The following is a 16,536-nucleotide window of genomic DNA, read 5'->3' on the forward strand; positions in this document are numbered from 1 at the left end:
GGGGACATGAGGAAGAACGTTTGTACACGGAGGGTAGTGGGAGTCTGGAATTCGCTGCTCCAGTTGGTGCTGGAGGCAGAGACCGGAAACTCTTTTAAACAGTACCTGGATCTGCACCTGAAGTGCTGTAAGATACAGGGCTGTGGGCTGGGTGCAGGAAGGTGGGGTTAGAAAGGGCACCTGTGTGTCCTCGGGCTGGCATGGGCAAGGTGGGCAGAATGGACTCCTTCTGTGCTGTAAATTTTCTATGATTCTATGATTAATAATACTAATTGCTTATTGTCACGAGTAGGCTTCAATGAAGTTACTGTGAAAATCCCCCAGTTGTCACATTCCGGCGCCTGTTCAGGGAGGCAGGTACGGGAATTGAACCCGCGCTGCCGGCCTCGTTCTGCATTACAAGCCAGCTGTTTAGCCCACTGTGCTAAACCAGCCCCTACATTTTGTTGCCTCATCTAAATCATTAATATACATTGTGAAGAGCTGGGGTCCCAGCACCGATCCCTTCCGTACCTCACTAGTCACTGCCTGCCAATTGGAAAAAGACCCGTTAATTGTTTCCTGTCTGCCAACCAGTTTTCTAATCATAATGCACTACCCCTAACCCCATGCGCTTTAATTTTACACGCTAATCTCTGATGTGGGACTTTGTCAAAAGCCTTCTTCCACATCGGTTTTCATTACACATGTCACTACTGTGCATTGTTACCTTGTCCTTTCTCTTTAACTTTCCAAATCTCACTCCCCCACCCCTTACACCATTTAATTTGAAGGCCACCCTGTCCTATGATTCACCAAGACCAATGCAGTTCAGGTGTAGACTGTTCCAATGGGACGGCTCCCATTTCCCCCAGCACGGTGGCACAGTGGTTAGCACTACTGCCTCACAGCAGCAGGGACATGGGTTCAATTCTGGTCTTGGGTGACTGTCTGTGCGGAGTCTGCACGTTGTCCCCGTGTGTGCGTGGGTTTCCTCCGGGTGCTCCGGTTTCCTCCCACAGTCCAAAGATGCGCAGGTCAGGTGGATTGGCCATGCTAAATTGTCCGTAGTGTCCTATGGATGTGCAGGTTCGGTTATGGGATTATTGGGATAGGGTGAGGAAGTATGCTTAGGTGGAGTGCTCTGTCAGAAGGTCGGTGCAGACCCGATGGGCCAAATGGCCTCCTGCACTGTAGGGATTCTATGTTCCAAGTACTGGTACTGGTGTCGCATTTCTCCCATACCAATCCCTGAGCAATCGGCCACAGTAAAGAAAATTGCCCCTTAGTGTCCGAGGATGGATACTGGATGGGGTGCTCATCCAGAGGGTCAGTGCAAACTTGATGGCCTGAATGGCCTCCTTCTGCAGTGTCGCAATTCCATAGTTCTAACCCTGGCACCAGGCTGGGAATAGAAGGCGCGATTCTCCGCCCCCCACGCCGGGTGGGAGAATAGCGGGAGGGCCTGCCGACATTTTTCACACCCTCCCGCTATTCCCCCCCCCCCCCCCACGCCCGAACCGCGCCACGAATCGCCGCTCGCCGATGGGCCGAGCGGTCGGGCCTTCGCGCCCGTTTCAACATGGCAGCAAACACACCTGCTCGCTGCCGTCGTGAAACGGGCGCCTGATGCCCGTTTGGGGCATCTAGAGGCCCGATTGGCACGGGAGCACCACGACTGTGCTCGGGAGGGGACAGGCCCGCGATCGGTGCCCACCGATCGTCGGGCCAGCGTCCAAAACAGACGCACTCTTTCCCCTCCGCCGCCCGGCAAGATCAAGCAGCCACGTCTTGCCGGGCGGCTGAGGAGAAAGACACATACTGCGCATGCGCGGCTGACGTCATCGGCCGCGTCAGTTGACGTGCGGCCTTGACAACCGTCCCGCCCGGGGCCTGTCCCAGGGCAGCCTTTACTTGCGGAGAATCTCTCCCAGAGCCTTTGGGAATCACGCCTTTAGCTGCAGGCAGCAGAGTCTAACTATACCGACCCCGACTAGTATTGCATTCCTTTTCATTCCCCCACTTTAATGATCCCCTACAGCACGGTGCTGCGGCCAGATTGCTCCCTCTCCGTAATCCTTGCCATCATCCACACACGCTGCAGGAATGTGGACAATTAGAAATAGGAAAGGAGCGGTCACTTTGTGAGGAGTTTTCTATAGGCCCCCAAACAGTAACAGAGACGTGAAGGAAAAGATTGCAAAGCAGATTTTGGATAGGTGCGGTAGTCACAGGGTAATTGTCATGGGTGACTTTAACTTTCCAAATATTGATTGGAACCACTATAATTCGAATAGTTTGGATGGGGCTGTTTTTATCCAGTGTGTGCAGGAGGGTTTCCTGACACAATATGTGAATAGACCGACAAGAGGGAGGGGCCACATTGGATTTGGTACTGGGTAATGAACCAGGCCAAGTGTTAAGATTTGGTTGTGGGAGAGCACTTTGGAGATAGTGACCACAATTCGGTGACTTTCACTATAGCAATGGAGAGAGATAGGAACATACGGCAGGGCAAGGTTTATAACTGGGGGAAGGGTAATTACGATGCGATTATGCAAGAATTGGGGAGCATGAGATGGAAACAGGAACTGTCAGGGATAGGCACAATTGAGATGTGGATCTTGTTCAAGGAGAAAATACTGCGTGTCCCTGATATGTACGTCCCTGTCAGGCAGGGAGGAAATGGCCGCGTGAGGGAACCATGGTTGACAGAAGAGGTTGAATGTCTTGTCAAGAGGAAGAAGGGGGCTTATGTAAGGATGAGAAAACAAGGTTCAGTTAGGGCAGTTGAGGGATACAAGATAGCTGGGAAGGAGCTCAAGAAAGGGGTTAGGAGAGCTAGGAGGGGGCATGAGAATTCCTTGGCGGGTAGGATAAAGGACATCCCCAAGGCTTTTTACACTTATGTGAGGAATAAAAGAATAACCAAGGTGAAGTTAGGGCCGGTCAAGGACAGTAATGGGAATGTGTGCATGGAGTCTGAAGATATAGGAGAGGCCCCTAAATGAATACTTTTCTTCAGTGTTCACAAAGGAGAGGGATATTGTTGAGGATATGTTGATATGTTGTTGAGGAGGATAGTGTGATACAGGCTGGTAGGCTGGAGGAAGTAGATATTCGGAAGGAAGATGTGTTAGAAATTTTGAGAAGCCTGAGGATAGATAAGGCCCCTGGGTCTAATGGGATATATCCTAGGATTCTTTGGGAGGCGAGAGATGAGATTGCAGAGCCTTTGGCTTTGATCTTTATATCCTCTCTGTCTACAGGAATAGGAGAGAGGTGAATGTTGTCCCCTTGTTCAAGAAAGGGAATAGGTATAACCCTGGGAATTATAGGCCGGTTAGTCTCACTTCGGTCATAGGTAAAATTAATGGAATGGGTCCTGAGGGATAGGATTTATGATCATTTGGAAATATACAGCTTAATCCAGGATAGTCAGCAGGGATTTATGAGGGGTAAGTCTTGCCTCACAAGTTTGATTGCATTCTTTGAGGAGGTAACTAAGTACATAGATGAAGGTAGAGCATTGATGTCGTATACATAGATTTTAGTAAGGCGTTTGATAAGGTGCCCCATGGTCGGCTCATGCAGAAAGTAAGGAGGTATGGCATAGAGGGAAATTTGGCCAATTGGATAAGTAACTGGCTATCACATAGAAGGCAGAGGGTGGTGGTAGATGGTAAATTTTCATCCTGGAGCCCAGTCACCAGCGGTGTACCACAGGGATCAGTGCTGGGTCTTCTGCTATTTGTGATTTTTATCAATGACTTGGATGATGGAGTTGAAGGGTGGGTCAGTAGATTTGCTGATGACACCAAGATTGGTGGAGTAGTGGATAATGTGGAGGGCTGTTGTAGGCTGCAAAGAGACATTGATAGGATAGAACAATAGAACATTACAGCGCAGTACAGGCCCTTCGGCCCTCGATGTTGCGCCAACCTGTGAAACCCCTCTTAAGTCCCAGTCTACACTATTCCATTATCATCCAAATGTTTATCCAATGACCTTTTGAATGCGCTTAGTGTTGGCGAGTCCACTACTGGTGCAGGCAGGGCATTCCACGCCCTTACTACTCTCTGAGTAAAGAACCTACCTCTGATATCTGTCCTGTATCTTAGCTGGGATGGGAGGTGGGATTGGCTGGGATGGGAGGTGGGATTAGCTGGGATGGGAGGTGGGATTGACTGGGATGGGAGGTGGGATTGGCTGGAATGGGAGATGGGTTTGGGTGGGATGGGAGGTGGGATTGGCTGGGATTGGCTGGGATGGGAGGTGGGATTGGCTGGGATGGGAGTGGGATTGGCTGGGATGGGAGGTGGGATTGGCTGTGATGGGAGGTGGGATTAGCTGGGATGGGAGGTGGGATTGTATTTCTCCAACCTGATGACTCCCACAATCTCAGTGATCACTTTCTCTTCCTGCCCCAGACATCCTGCACAGAAATGTCCGACCCTCCGAGCAGATCAGTCATCGCATTCAGCCCTCGCTAGAACCATTGCAGCGATTGCTTCGTTCCCCAGCCGAGATCCAGCACCGCTTGACTCCGGAAACCGAGCGGGAAAACTCCCAGAGCCTCATGCAGACATCCGAGCGGAATCACACCCCCAGATCTCAGGCGGAAAATACGCACAGCTCATCGCCTGATATCGAGCAACGACTGTCCATTTCTCCAGTTGATGAGGACCATTGTCCAATCGGCACGGATACCATGTTGCAGGCTCATCGCACAAACGGTTTGCCACAGGACAGCCCTCGCGTCATCCAATTAATAAACACTTCCATGATGAACCCTCTCATCCTGAACAGCCGGCAACCAACTGAGTTCAGACCACGGATGGCAGAGCAGCATCCGCACAAAGACAAGCCCCTGAACCTCTCGCGAGAGGAACTGTTATACAGGAATCAGATGATGGTCTCCATACCAACCCAGGACGAGCTCCTCACACCTATTGGGAGAATTGCAGGTTGGTAAAAACATCCAGCCAGGGGAGCAGGAACCCCCAACCACGGGGGATGAGGGGGAATATATTGGGTCGGCTCATTGAGTCCAGGGTCTGTCGGGGGCTAAAGAGTCTTTACCCACACACATCTGGTCATGGTACCAATGCCAGTGCGGTTCACAGAGTCAGGCAACCCACTCCTAAACCAGTATCAATGGGCAGCAGCTAAAACACTGTGACGGGCACGCGGAGAACCACAGACTCGCTCAGCCTGACACATGTGGCCAGCTGGCAGGACAGCAGACATGAGTTCATTCAGCATTGGCATCAAAAAGACCCTGTCAGAATAACCCCAGCATCCTCTCTCTGGGCAGTGTTGTTGAGGATTCTCTGGGTCTCCCCCTCTCTGGGCAGTGTTGTTGAGGATTCTCTGGGTCTCTCTGGGCAGTATTGTTGAGGATACTCTGGGTCTCTCTGGGCAGCGTTGTTGAGGATACTCTGGGTCTCTCTGGGCAGCGTTGTTGAGGATTCTCTGGGTCTCTCTGGGCAGTGTTGTTGTGGATTCCCTGGATCTCTCTCTGGGCAGTGTTGTTGAGGATTCTCTGGGTCTTCCCCTCTCGGGGCAGTGTTGTTGAGGATTCTCTGGGTCTCTCTCTCTCTCTCTCTGGGCAGTGTTGTTGAGGATTCTCTGGGTCTCTCTCTCTCTCTCTCTGGGCAGTGTTGTTGAGGATTCTCTGGGTCTCCCTCTCTCTGGGCAGTGTTGTTGAGGATTCTCTGGGTCTCTCTCTCTCTCTGGGCAGTGTTGTTGAGGATTCTCTGGGTCTCTCGGGGCAGTGTTGTTGAGGATTCTCTGGGTCTCTCTCTCTCTCTCTCTGGGCAGTGTTGTTGAGGATTCTCTGGGTCTCTCTCTCTCTCTCTGGGCAGTGTTGTTGAGGATTCTCTGGGTCTCCCTCTCTCTGGGCAGTGTTGTTGAGGATTCTCTGGGTCTCTCTCTCTCTCTGGGCAGTGTTGTTGAGGATTCTCTGGGTCTCTCTCTCTCTCTGTGTTAATTCCTGGTTAATTTGCTGTCAGTCTAGATTCAATAAAATCTGAGATGGATTTGCAGGTATCATATTTAATAATAACTAACTTGCAAGGCTGCATCAATCCATAGAGCCACAGGACACACATACTGTCTTCTGGAACATCCAGGATAAAGAGAAACTCCGAACAAAGGAACACTGGAGATATACTTCAAATTACATCAAGATTCGCATACAAACTTCCCATTGGTGCTTTTACACACCTCCTGACCTGGCCCTATATCCTAATTGGCTCTCTTTATCCTGGGCACATTTTTAACCCAGCATCCTTTTCAGCATGCTCACCACGAGGTTACCCCCCTCCCCCGAGCCATGCTTTGCTCTGCTCTCTCTTTTGTTCTGTCTGTGAACACATTACCCTCAGGGTCCTACAGTCCAGCCTATTGCTCCATTCCTCATCTGGGCAGTGTTGTTGATGATTCTCTGGGTCTCTCTGGGCAGTGTTGTTGAGGATTCTCTGGGTCTCTCTCTCTGGGCAGTGTTGTTGAGGATTGTCTGGGTCTCTCTGGGCAGTGTTGTTGAGGATTCTCTGTGTCTCTCTGGGCAGTGTTGTTGAGGATTCTCTGGGTCTCTCGCTGGGCAGTGTTGTTGAAGATTCTCTGGGTCTCTCTCTCTCTGGGCAGTGTTGTTGAGGATTCTCTGGGTCTCTCTCTCTCTGGGCAGTGTTGTTGAGGATTCTCTGGGTCTCTCTGGGCAGTGTTGTTGAGGATTGTCTGGGTCTCTCCTCTCGCTGGGCAGTGTTGTTGAAGATTATCTGGGTCTCTCTCTCTGGGCAGTGTTGTTGAGGATTCTCTGGGTCTCTCCTCTCGCTGGGCAGTGTTGTTGAAGATTATCTGGGTCTCTCTCTCTGGGCAGTGTTGTTGAGGATTCTCTGTGTCTACCTCTCTGGGCAGTGTTATTTAGGATTGTCTGGGTCTCGCTGGGCAGTGTTGTTGAGGATTCTCTGGGTCTCGCTGGGCAGTGTTGTTGATGATTCTCTGGGTCTCTCTGGGCAGTGTTGTTGAGGATTGTCTGGGTCTCTCTGGGCAGTGTTGTTGAGGATTCTCTGGGTCTCGCTGGGCAGTGTTGTTGATGATTCTCTGGGTCTCTCTGGGCAGTGTTGTTGAGGATTCTCTGGGTCTCTCTGGGCTGTGTTGTTGATGATTCTCTGGGTCTCTCTCTCTGGGCAGTGTTGTTGATGATTCTCTGGGTCTCTCTCTCTGGGCAGTGTTGTTGAGGATTCTCTGGGTCTCTCTCTCTGGGCAGTGTTGTTGATGATTCTCTGGGTCTCTCTGGGCAGTGTTGTTGATGATTCTCTGGGTCCCTCTCTCTGGGCAGTGTTGTTGAGGATTCTCTGGGTCTCTCTGGGCAGTGTTGTTGAGGATTCTCTGGGTCTCGCTGGGCAGTGTTGTTGAGGATTCTCTGGGTCTCTCTCTCTGGGCAGTGTTGTTGAGGATTCTCTGGGTCTCTCTCTCTGGGCAGTGTTGTTGAGGATTCTCTGGGTCCCTCTCTCTGGGCAGTGTTGTTGATGATTCTCTGGGTCTCTCTCTCTGGGCCGTGTTGTTGAGGATTCTCTGGGTCTCCCCTCTCTGGGCAGTGTTGTTGAGGATTCTCTGGGTCTCTCTCTGGGCAGTGTTGTTGAGGATTCTCTGGGTCTCCCCCTCTCTGGGCAGTGTTGTTGAGGATTCTCTGGGTCTCTCTGGGCAGTGTTGTTGAGGATTCTCTGGGTCTCTCTGGGCAGTGTTGTTGAGGATTCTCTGGGTCTCTCTCTCTCTGGGCAGTGTTGTTGAGGATTCTCTGGGACTCTCTCTCTGGGCAGTGTTGTTGAGGATTCTCTGGGTCTCTCTGGGCAGTGTTGTTGAGGATTCTCTGGGTCTCTCTGGGCAGTGTTGTTGAGGATTCTCTGGGTCTCTCTATCTCTGGGCAGTGTTGTTGAGAATTCTCTGGGTCTCTCTGGGCAGTGTTGTTGAGGATTCTCTGGGTCTCGCTGGGCAGTGTTGTTGAGGATTCTCTGGGTCGCTCCTCTCGCTGGGCAGTGTTGTTGAAGATTATCTGGGTCTCTCTCTCTGGGCAGTGTTGTTGAGGATTCTCTGGGTCTCTCCTCTCTCTGGGCAGTGTTGTTGAAGATTATCTGGGTCTCTCTCTCTGGGCAGTGTTGTTGAGGATTCTCTGGGTCTCCCTCTCTGGGCAGTGTTGTTTAGGATTGTCTGGGTCTCGCTGGGCAGTGTTGTTGAGGATTCTCTGGGTCTCTCTGGGCAGTGTTGTTGAGGATTCTCTGGGTCTCTCTGGGCAGTGTTGTTGAGGATTCTCTGGGTCTCTCTGGGCAGTGTTGTTGAGGATTCTCTGGGTCTCCCTCTCTGGGCAGTGTTGTTGAGGATTCTCTGGGTCTCTCTGGGCAGTGCTGTTGAGGATTCTCTGGGTCTCTCTGGGCAGTGTTGTTGAGGATTCTCTGGGTCTCTCTGGGCAGTGTTGTTGAGGATTCTCTGGGTCTCTCTGGGCAGTGTTGTTGAGGATTCTCTGGGTCTCCCTCTCTGGGCAGTGTTGTTGAAGATTATCTGGGTCTCTCTCTCTGGGCAGTGTTGTTGAGGATTCTCTGGGTCTCCTTCTCTGGGCAGTGTTGTTGAGGATTCTCTGGGTCTCCCTCTCTGGGCAGTGTTGTTGAGGATTCTCTGTGTCTCTCTCTCTGGGCAGTGTTGTTGAGGATTCTCTGTGTCTCTCTCTCTGGGCAGTGTTGTTGAGGATTCTCTGTGTCTCTCTCTCTGGGCAGTGTTGTTGAGGATTCTCTGGGTCTCTCTCTCTGGGCAGTGTTGTTGAGGATTCTCTGGGTCTCTCTCTCTGGGCAGTGTTGTTGAGGATTCTCTGGGTCTCTCTCTGGGCAGTGTTGTTGAGGATTCTCTGGGTCTCTCCTCTCTCTGGGCAGTGTTGTTGAGGATTCTCTGGGTCTCTCTCTCTGGGCAGTGTTGTTGAGGATTCTCTGGGTCTCTCTCTCTGGGCAGTGTTGTTGAGGATTCTCTGGGTCTCTCTGGGCAGTGTTGTTGAGGATTCTCTGGGTCTCTCTCTCTGGGCAGTGTTGTTGAGGATTCTCTGTGTCTCTCTGGGCAGTGTTGTTGAGGATTCTCTGGGTCTCGCTGGGCAGTGTTGTTGAGGATTCTCTGGGTCTCTCCTCTGGGCCGTGTTGTTGAGGATTCTCTGGGTCTCTCTCTCTGGGCAGTGTTGTTGAGGATTGTCTGGGTCTCTCTGGGCCGTGTTGTTGAGGATTCTCTGGGTCTCGCTGGGCATTGTTGTTGAGGATTCACTGGGTCTCTTCTCTCTCTGGGCAGTGTTGTTGAGGATTCTCTGGGTCTCTCTCTCTGGGCAGTGTTGTTGAGGATTCTCTGGGTCTCTCGCTGGGCAGTGTTGTTGAAGATTCTCTGGGTCTCTCTCTCTGGGCAGTGTTGTTGAGGATTCTCTGGGTCTCTCTGGGCAGTGTTGTTGAGGATTCTCTGGGTCTCTCTGGGCAGTGTTGTTGAGGATTCTCTGTGTCTCTCTGGGCAGTGTTGTTGAGGATTCTCTGGGTCTCTCGCTGGGCAGTGTTGTTGAAGATTCTCTGGGTCTCTCTCTCTCTGGGCAGTGTTGTTGAGGATTCTCTGGGTCTCTCTGGGCAGTGTTGTTGAGGATTCTCTGGGTCTCTCTCTCTCTGGGCAGTGTTGTTGAGGATTCTCTGGGTCTCTCGCTGGGCAGTGTTGTTGAAGATTCTCTGGGTCTCTCTCTCTCTGGGCAGTGTTGTTGAGGATTCTCTGGGTCTCTCTGGGCAGTGTTGTTGAGGATTCTCTGGGTCTCCCTCTCTGGGCAGTGTTGTTGAGGATTGTCTGGGTCTCTCTCTCTCTGGGCAGTGTTGTTGAAGATTATCTGGGTCTCCCTCTCTGGGCAGTGTTGTTTAGGATTGTCTGGGTCTCTCTGGGCCATGTTGTTGAGGATTCTCTGGGTCTCTCGCTGGGCAGTGTTGTTGAAGATTATCTGGGTCTCTCTCTCTGGGCAGTGTTGTTTAGGATTCTCTGGGTCTCTCTCTCTGGGCAGTGTTGTTGAGGATTCTCTGGGTCTCTCGCTGGGCAGTGTTGTTGAAGATTCTCTGGGTCTCTCTCTCTGGGCAGTGTTGTTGAGGATTCTCTGGGTCTCTCGCTGGGCAGTGTTGTTGAAGATTCTCTGGGTCTCTCTCTCTGGGCAGTGTTGTTGAGGATTCTCTGGGTCTCTCTCTCTCTGGGCAGTGTTGTTTAGGATTGTCTGGGTCTCGCTGGGCAGTGTTGTTGAGGATTCTCTGGGTCTCGCTGGGCAGTGTTGTTGAGGATTCTCTGGGTCTCTCTGGGCAGTGTTGTTGAGGATTCTCTGGGACTCTCTCTCTGGGCAGTGTTGTTGAGGATTCTCTGGGTCTCTCCTCTCGCTGGGCAGTGTTGTTGAAGATTATCTGGGACTCTCTCTCTGGGCAGTGTTGTTGAGGATTCTCTGGGTCTCTCTCTCTCTGGGCAGTGTTGTTGAGGATTCTCTGGGACTCTCTCTCTGGGCAGTGTTGTTGAGGATTCTCTGGGACTCTCTCTCTGGGCAGTGTTGTTGAGGATTCTCTGGGACTCTCTCTCTGGGCAGTGTTGTTGATAATTCTCTGGGTCTCTCTGGGCAGTGTTGTTGAGGATTCTCTGGGTCTCTCCTCTCGCTGGGCAGTGTTGTTGAAGATTATCTGGGTCTCTCTCTCTGGGCAGTGTTGTTGAGGATTCTCTGGGTCTCCCTCTCTGGGCAGTGTTGTTGAGGATTCTCTGGGTCTCCCCTCTCTGGGCAGTGTTGTTGAGGATTCTCTGGGTCTCTCTCGCTGGGCAGTGTTGTTGAGGATTCTCTGGGTCTCTCTCTCTGGGCAGTGTTGTTGAGGATTCTCTGGGTCTCTCGCTGGGCAGTGTTGTTGAGGATTCTCTGGGTCTCTCTCTCTCTGGGCAGTGTTGTTGAGGATTCTCTGGGTCTCCCTCTCTGGGCAGTGTTGTTTAGGATTGTCTGGGTCTCGCTGGGCAGTGTTGTTGAGGATTCTCTGGGTCTCTCTGGGCAGTGTTGTTGAGGATTCTCTGGGTCTCTCTGGGCAGTGCTGTTGAGGATTCTCTGGGTCTCTCTGGGCAGTGTTGTTGAAGATTATCTGGGTCTCTCTCTCTGGGCAGTGTTGTTGAGGATTGTCTGGGTCTCGCTGGGCAGTGTTGTTGAGGATTCTCTGGGTCTCTCTGGGCAGTGTTGTTGAGGATTCTCTGGGTCTCTCTCTCTGGGCAGTGTTGTTGAGGATTCTCTGTGTCTCACTCTCTGGGCAGTGTTGTTGAGGATTCTCTGGGTCTCTCTGGGCAGTGTTGTTGAGGATTCTCTGGGTCTCTCTCTCTGGGCAGTGTTGTTGAGGATTCTCTGGGTCTCCCCCTCTCTGGGCAGTGTTGTTGAGGATTCTCTGGGTCTCTCTCTCTGGGCAGTGTTGTTGAGGATTCTCTGGGTCTCTCTGGGCAGTGTTGTTGAGGATTCTCTGGGTCTCTCTCTCTGGGCAGTGTTGTTGAGGATTCTCTGGGTCTCTCTGGGCAGTGTTGTTGAGGATTCTCTGGGTCTCGCTGGGCAGTGTTGTTGAGGATTCTCTGGGTCTCTCTCTCTGGGCAGTGTTGTTGAGGATTCTCTGGGTCTCTCTGGGCAGTGTTGTTGAGGATTCTCTGGGTCTCGCTGGGCAGTGTTGTTGAGGATTGTCTGGGTCTCTCTGGGCCGTGTTGTTTAGGATTCTCTGGGTCTCGCTGGGCAGTGTTGTTGAGGATTCTCTGGGTCTCGCTGGGCATTGTTGTTGAGGATTCTCTGGGTCTCTTCTCTCTCTGGGCAGTGTTGTTGAGGATTCTCTGGGTCTCTCTCTCTGGGCAGTGTTGTTGAGGATTCTCTGGGTCTCTCGCTGGGCAGTGTTGTTGAAGATTCTCTGGGTCTCTCTCTCTCTGGGCAGTGTTGTTGAGGATACTCTGGGTCTCTCTGGGCAGTGTTGTTGAGGATTCTCTGTGTCTCTCTGGGCAGTGTTGTTGAGGATTCTCTGGGTCTCTCGCTGGGCAGTGTTGTTGAAGATTCTCTGGGTCTCCCTCTCTGGGCCGTGTTGTTTAGGATTCTCTGGGTCTCTCTGGGCAGTGTTGTTGAGGATTGTCTTGGTCTCTCTGGGCAGTGTTGTTGAGGATTGTCTGGGTCTCTCCTCTCGCTGGGCAGTGTTGTTGAAGATTATCTGGGTCTCTCTCTCTGGGCAGTGTTGTTGAGGATTCTCTGTGTCTCCCTCTCTGGGCCGTGTTGTTTAGGATTCTCTGGGTCTCTCTGGGCAGTGTTGTTGAGGATTCTCTGGGTCTCCCTCTCTGGGCCGTGTTGTTTAGGATTCTCTGGGTCTCTCTGGGCAGTGTTGTTGAGGATTCTCTGGGGTCTCTCTCTCTGGGCAGTGTTGTTTAGGATTGTCTGGGTCTCGCTGGGCAGTGTTGTTGAGGATTCTCTGGGTCTCTCTGGGCAGTGTTGTTGATGATTCTCTGGGTCTCTCTGGGCAGTGTTGTTGAGGATTCTCTGGGTCTCCCTCTCTGGGCAGTGTTGTTGAGGATTCTCTGGGTCTCTCTGGGCAGTGTTGTTGAGGATTCTCTGGGTCTCTCTGGGCAGTGTTGTTGAGGATTCTCTGGGTCTCTCTGGGCAGTGTTGTTGAGGATTCTCTGGGACTCTCTCTCTGGGCAGTGTTGTTGAGGATTCTCTGGGTCTCTCCTCACGCTGGGCAGTGTTGTTGAAGATTATCTGGGTCTCTCTCTCTGGGCAGTGTTGTTGAGGATTCTCTGGGTCTCCCTCTCTGGGCAGTGTTGTTTAGGATTGTCTGGGTTTCGCTGGGCAGTGTTGTTGAGGATTCTCTGGGTCTCTCTCTCTGGGCAGTGTTGTTGAGGATTCTCTGGGTCTCTCTGGGCAGTGTTGTTGAGGATTCTCTGGGTCTCTCTGGGCAGTGTTGTTGAGGATTCTCTGGGTCTCTCTGGGCAGTGTTGTTGAGGATTCTCTGGGTCTCCCTCTCTGGGCAGTGTTGTTGAAGATTATCTGGGTCTCTCTCTCTGGGCAGTGTTGTTGAGGATTCTCTGGGTCTCCTTCTCTGGGCAGTGTTGTTGAAGATTATCTGGGTCTCTCTCTCTGGGCAGTGTTGTTGTGGATTGTCTGGGTCTCGCTGGGCAGTGTTGTTGAGGATTCTCTGGGTCTCTCTCTCTCTGGGCAGTGTTGTTGAGGATTCTCTGGGTCTCTCTGGGCAGTGTTGTTGTGGATTCTCTGGGTCTCTCTGGGCAGTGTTGTTGAGGATTCTCTGGGTCTCTCTCTCTGGGCAGTGTTGTTGAGGATTCTCTGGGTCTCTCCTCTCTCTGGGCAGTGTTGTTGAGGATTCTCTGGGTCTCTCTCTCTGGGCAGTGTTGTTGAGGATTCTCTGGGTCTCTCTGGGCAGTGTTGTTGAGGATTCTCTGGGTCTCTCTCTCTGGGCAGTGTTGTTGAGGATTCTCTGGGTCTCTCTGGGCAGTGTTGTTGAGGATTCTCTGGGTCTCGCTGGGCAGTGTTGTTGAGGATTCTCTGGGTCTCTCCTCTGGGCCGTGTTGTTGAGGATTCTCTGGGTCTCTCTCTCTGGGCAGTGTTGTTGAGGATTGTCTGGGTCTCTCTGGGCCGTGTTGTTGAGGATTCTCTGGGTCTCGCTGGGCATTGTTGTTGAGGATTCTCTGGGTCTCTTCTCTCTCTGGGCAGTGTTGTTGAGGATTCTCTGGGTCTCTCTCTCTGGGCAGTGTTGTTGAGGATTCTCTGGGTCTCTCGCTGGGCAGTGTTGTTGAAGATTCTCTGGGTCTCTCTCTCTCGGGGTAGTGTTGTTGAGGATTCTCTGGGTCTCTCTGGGCAGTGTTGTTGAGGATTCTCTGTGTCTCTCTGGGCAGTGTTGTTGAGGATTCTCTGGGTCTCTCGCTGGGCAGTGTTGTTGAAGATTCTCTGGGTCTCTCTCTCTCTGGGCAGTGTTGTTGAGGATTCTCTGGGTCTCTCTGGGCAGTGTTGTTGAGGATTCTCTGGGCCTCCCTCTCTGGGCAGTGTTGTTGAGGATTCTCTGGGTCTCTCTGGGCAGTGTTGTTGAGGATTCTCTGGGTCTCGCTGGGCAGTGTTGTTGAGGATTCTCTGGGTCGCTCCTCTCGCTGGGCAGTGTTGTTGAAGATTATCTGGGTCTCTCTCTCTGGGCAGTGTTGTTGAGGATTCTCTGGGTCTCTCTCTCTGGGCAGTGTTGTTGAAGATTATCTGGGTCTCTCTCTCTGGGCAGTGTTGTTGAGGATTCTCTGGGTCTCCTTCTCTGGGCAGTGTTGTTTAGGATTGTCTGGGTCTCTCTCTCTGGGCAGTGTTGTTGAAGATTATCTGGGTCTCTCTCTCTGGGCAGTGTTGTTGATGATTCTCTGGGTCTCTCTGGGCAGTGTTGTTGAGGATTCTCTGGGTCTCTCTCTCTGGGCAGTGTTGTTTAGGATTGTCTGGGTCTTGCTGGGCAGTGTTGTTGAGGATTCTCTGGGTCTCTCTGGGCAGTGTTGTTGAGGATTCTCTGGGTCTCTCTCTCTGGGCAGTGTTGTTGAGGATTCTCTGGGTCTCTCTGGGCAGTGTTGTTGAGGATTCTCTGGGTCTCTCTCTCTGGGCAGTGTTGTTGAGGATTCTCTGTGTCTCTCTCTCTGGGCAGTGTTGTTGAGGATTCTCTGTCTCTCTCTCTCTGGGCAGTGTTGTTGAGGATTCTCTGGGTCTCTCTCTGGGCAGTGTTGTTGAGGATTCTCTGGGTCTCTCCTCTCTCTGGGCAGTGTTGTTGAGGATTCTCTCGGTCTCTCTCTCTGGGCAGTGTTGTTGAGGATTCTCTGGGTCTCTCTCTCTGGGCAGTGTTGTTGAGGATTCTCTGGGTCTCTCTCTCTGGGCAGTGTTGTTGAGGATTCTCTGGGTCTCTCTGGGCAGTGTTGTTGAGGATTCTCTGGGTCTCTCTGGGCAGTGTTGTTGAGGATTCTCTGGGTCTCGCTGGGCAGTGTTGTTGAGGATTCTCTGGGTCTCTCCTCTGGGCCGTATTGTTGAGGATTCTCTGGGTCTCTCTCTCTGGGCAGTGTTGTTGAGGATTGTCTGGGTCTCTCTGGGCCGTGTTGTTGAGGATTCTCTGGGTCTCGCTGGGCATTGTTGTTGAGGATTCTCTGGGTCGCTCCTCTCGCTGGGCAGTGTTGTTGAAGATTATCTGGGTCTCTCTCTCTGGGCAGTGTTGTTGAGGATTCTCTGGGTCTCTCTCTCTCTGGGCAGTGTTGTTGAGGATTCTCTGGGTCTCTCTGGGCAGTGTTGTTGAGGATTCTCTGGGTCTCTCTGGGCAGTGTTGTTGAAGATTATCTGTGTCTCCTTCTCTGGGCCGTGTTGTTTAGGATTGTCTGGGTCTTGCTGGGCAGTGTTGTTGAGGATTCTCTGGGTCTCTCCTCTCGCTGGGCAGTGTTGTTGAAGATTATCTGGGTCTCTCTCTCTGGGCAGTGTTGTTGAGGATTCTCTGGTCTCTCTGGGCAGTGTTGTTTAGGATTGTCTGGGTCTCGCTGGGCAGTGTTGTTTAGGATTGTCTGGGTCTCTCTGGGCAGTGTTGTTGAGGATTCTCTGGGTCTCTCGCTGGGCAGTGTTGTTGAGGATTCTCTGGGTCTCTCTCTCTGGGCAGTGTTGTTGAGGATTCTCTGGGTCTCTCTCTCTCTGGGCAGTGTTGTTTAGGATTGTCTGGGTCTTGCTGGGCAGTGTTGTTGAGGATTCTCTGGGTCTCTCTGGGCAGTGTTGTTGAGGATTCTCTGGGTCTCTCTGGGCAGTGTTGTTGAGGATTCTCTGTGTCTCTCTCTGGGCAGTGTTGTTGAGGATTCTCTGTCTCTCTCTCTGGGCAGTGTTGTTGAGGATTCTCTGGGTCTCTCTCTCTGGGCAGTGTTGTTGAGGATTCTCTGTGTCTCTCTCTCTGGGCAGTGTTGTTGAGGATTCTCTGGGTCTCTCTCTGGGCAGTGTTGTTGAGGATTCTCTGGGTCTCTCCTCTCTCTGGGCAGTGTTGTTGAGGATTCTCTGGGTCTCTCTCTCTGGGCAGTGTTGTTGAGGATTCTCTGGGTCTCTCTCTCTGGGCAGTGTTGTTGAGGATTCTCTGGGTCTCTCTGGGCAGTGTTGTTGAGGATTCTCTGGGTCTCTCTCTCTGGGCAGTGTTGTTGAGGATTCTCTGTGTCTCTCTGGGCAGTGTTGTTGAGGATTCTCTGGGTCTCGCTGGGCAGTGTTGTTGAGGATTCTCTGGGTCTCTCCTCTGGGCCGTATTGTTGAGGATTCTCTGGGTCTCTCTCTCTGGGCAGTGTTGTTGAGGATTGTCTGGGTCTCTCTGGGCCGTGTTGTTGAGGATTCTCTGGGTCTCGCTGGGCATTGTTGTTGAGGATTCACTGGGTCTCTTCTCTCTCTGGGCAGTGTTGTTGAGGATTCACTGGGTCTCTTCTCTCTCTGGGCAGTGTTGTTGAGGATTCTCTGGGTCTCTCTCTCTGGGCAGTGTTGTTGAGGATTCTCTG

General features: G+C 52.0%; 1 protein-coding gene across 1 annotated transcript in view; it reads left to right on the forward strand.

Annotated features, from left to right (window-relative positions):
* LOC119954779 (transcription factor ETV6-like) overlaps nucleotides 1–16,536 on the forward strand; it is a 122,836-nt gene that overhangs the window by 11,005 nt on the left and 95,295 nt on the right. The window contains exon 2 of the mRNA XM_038780320.1: nucleotides 4,410–4,946. Coding sequence (XP_038636248.1) covers nucleotides 4,410–4,946 — 537 coding nt within the window. The remainder of the gene's footprint in view (nucleotides 1–4,409; nucleotides 4,947–16,536) is intronic.

This window comes from Scyliorhinus canicula, chromosome 20 (genome assembly GCF_902713615.1).
Source record: "Scyliorhinus canicula chromosome 20, sScyCan1.1, whole genome shotgun sequence".
NCBI lineage: Eukaryota > Metazoa > Chordata > Chondrichthyes > Carcharhiniformes > Scyliorhinidae > Scyliorhinus > Scyliorhinus canicula.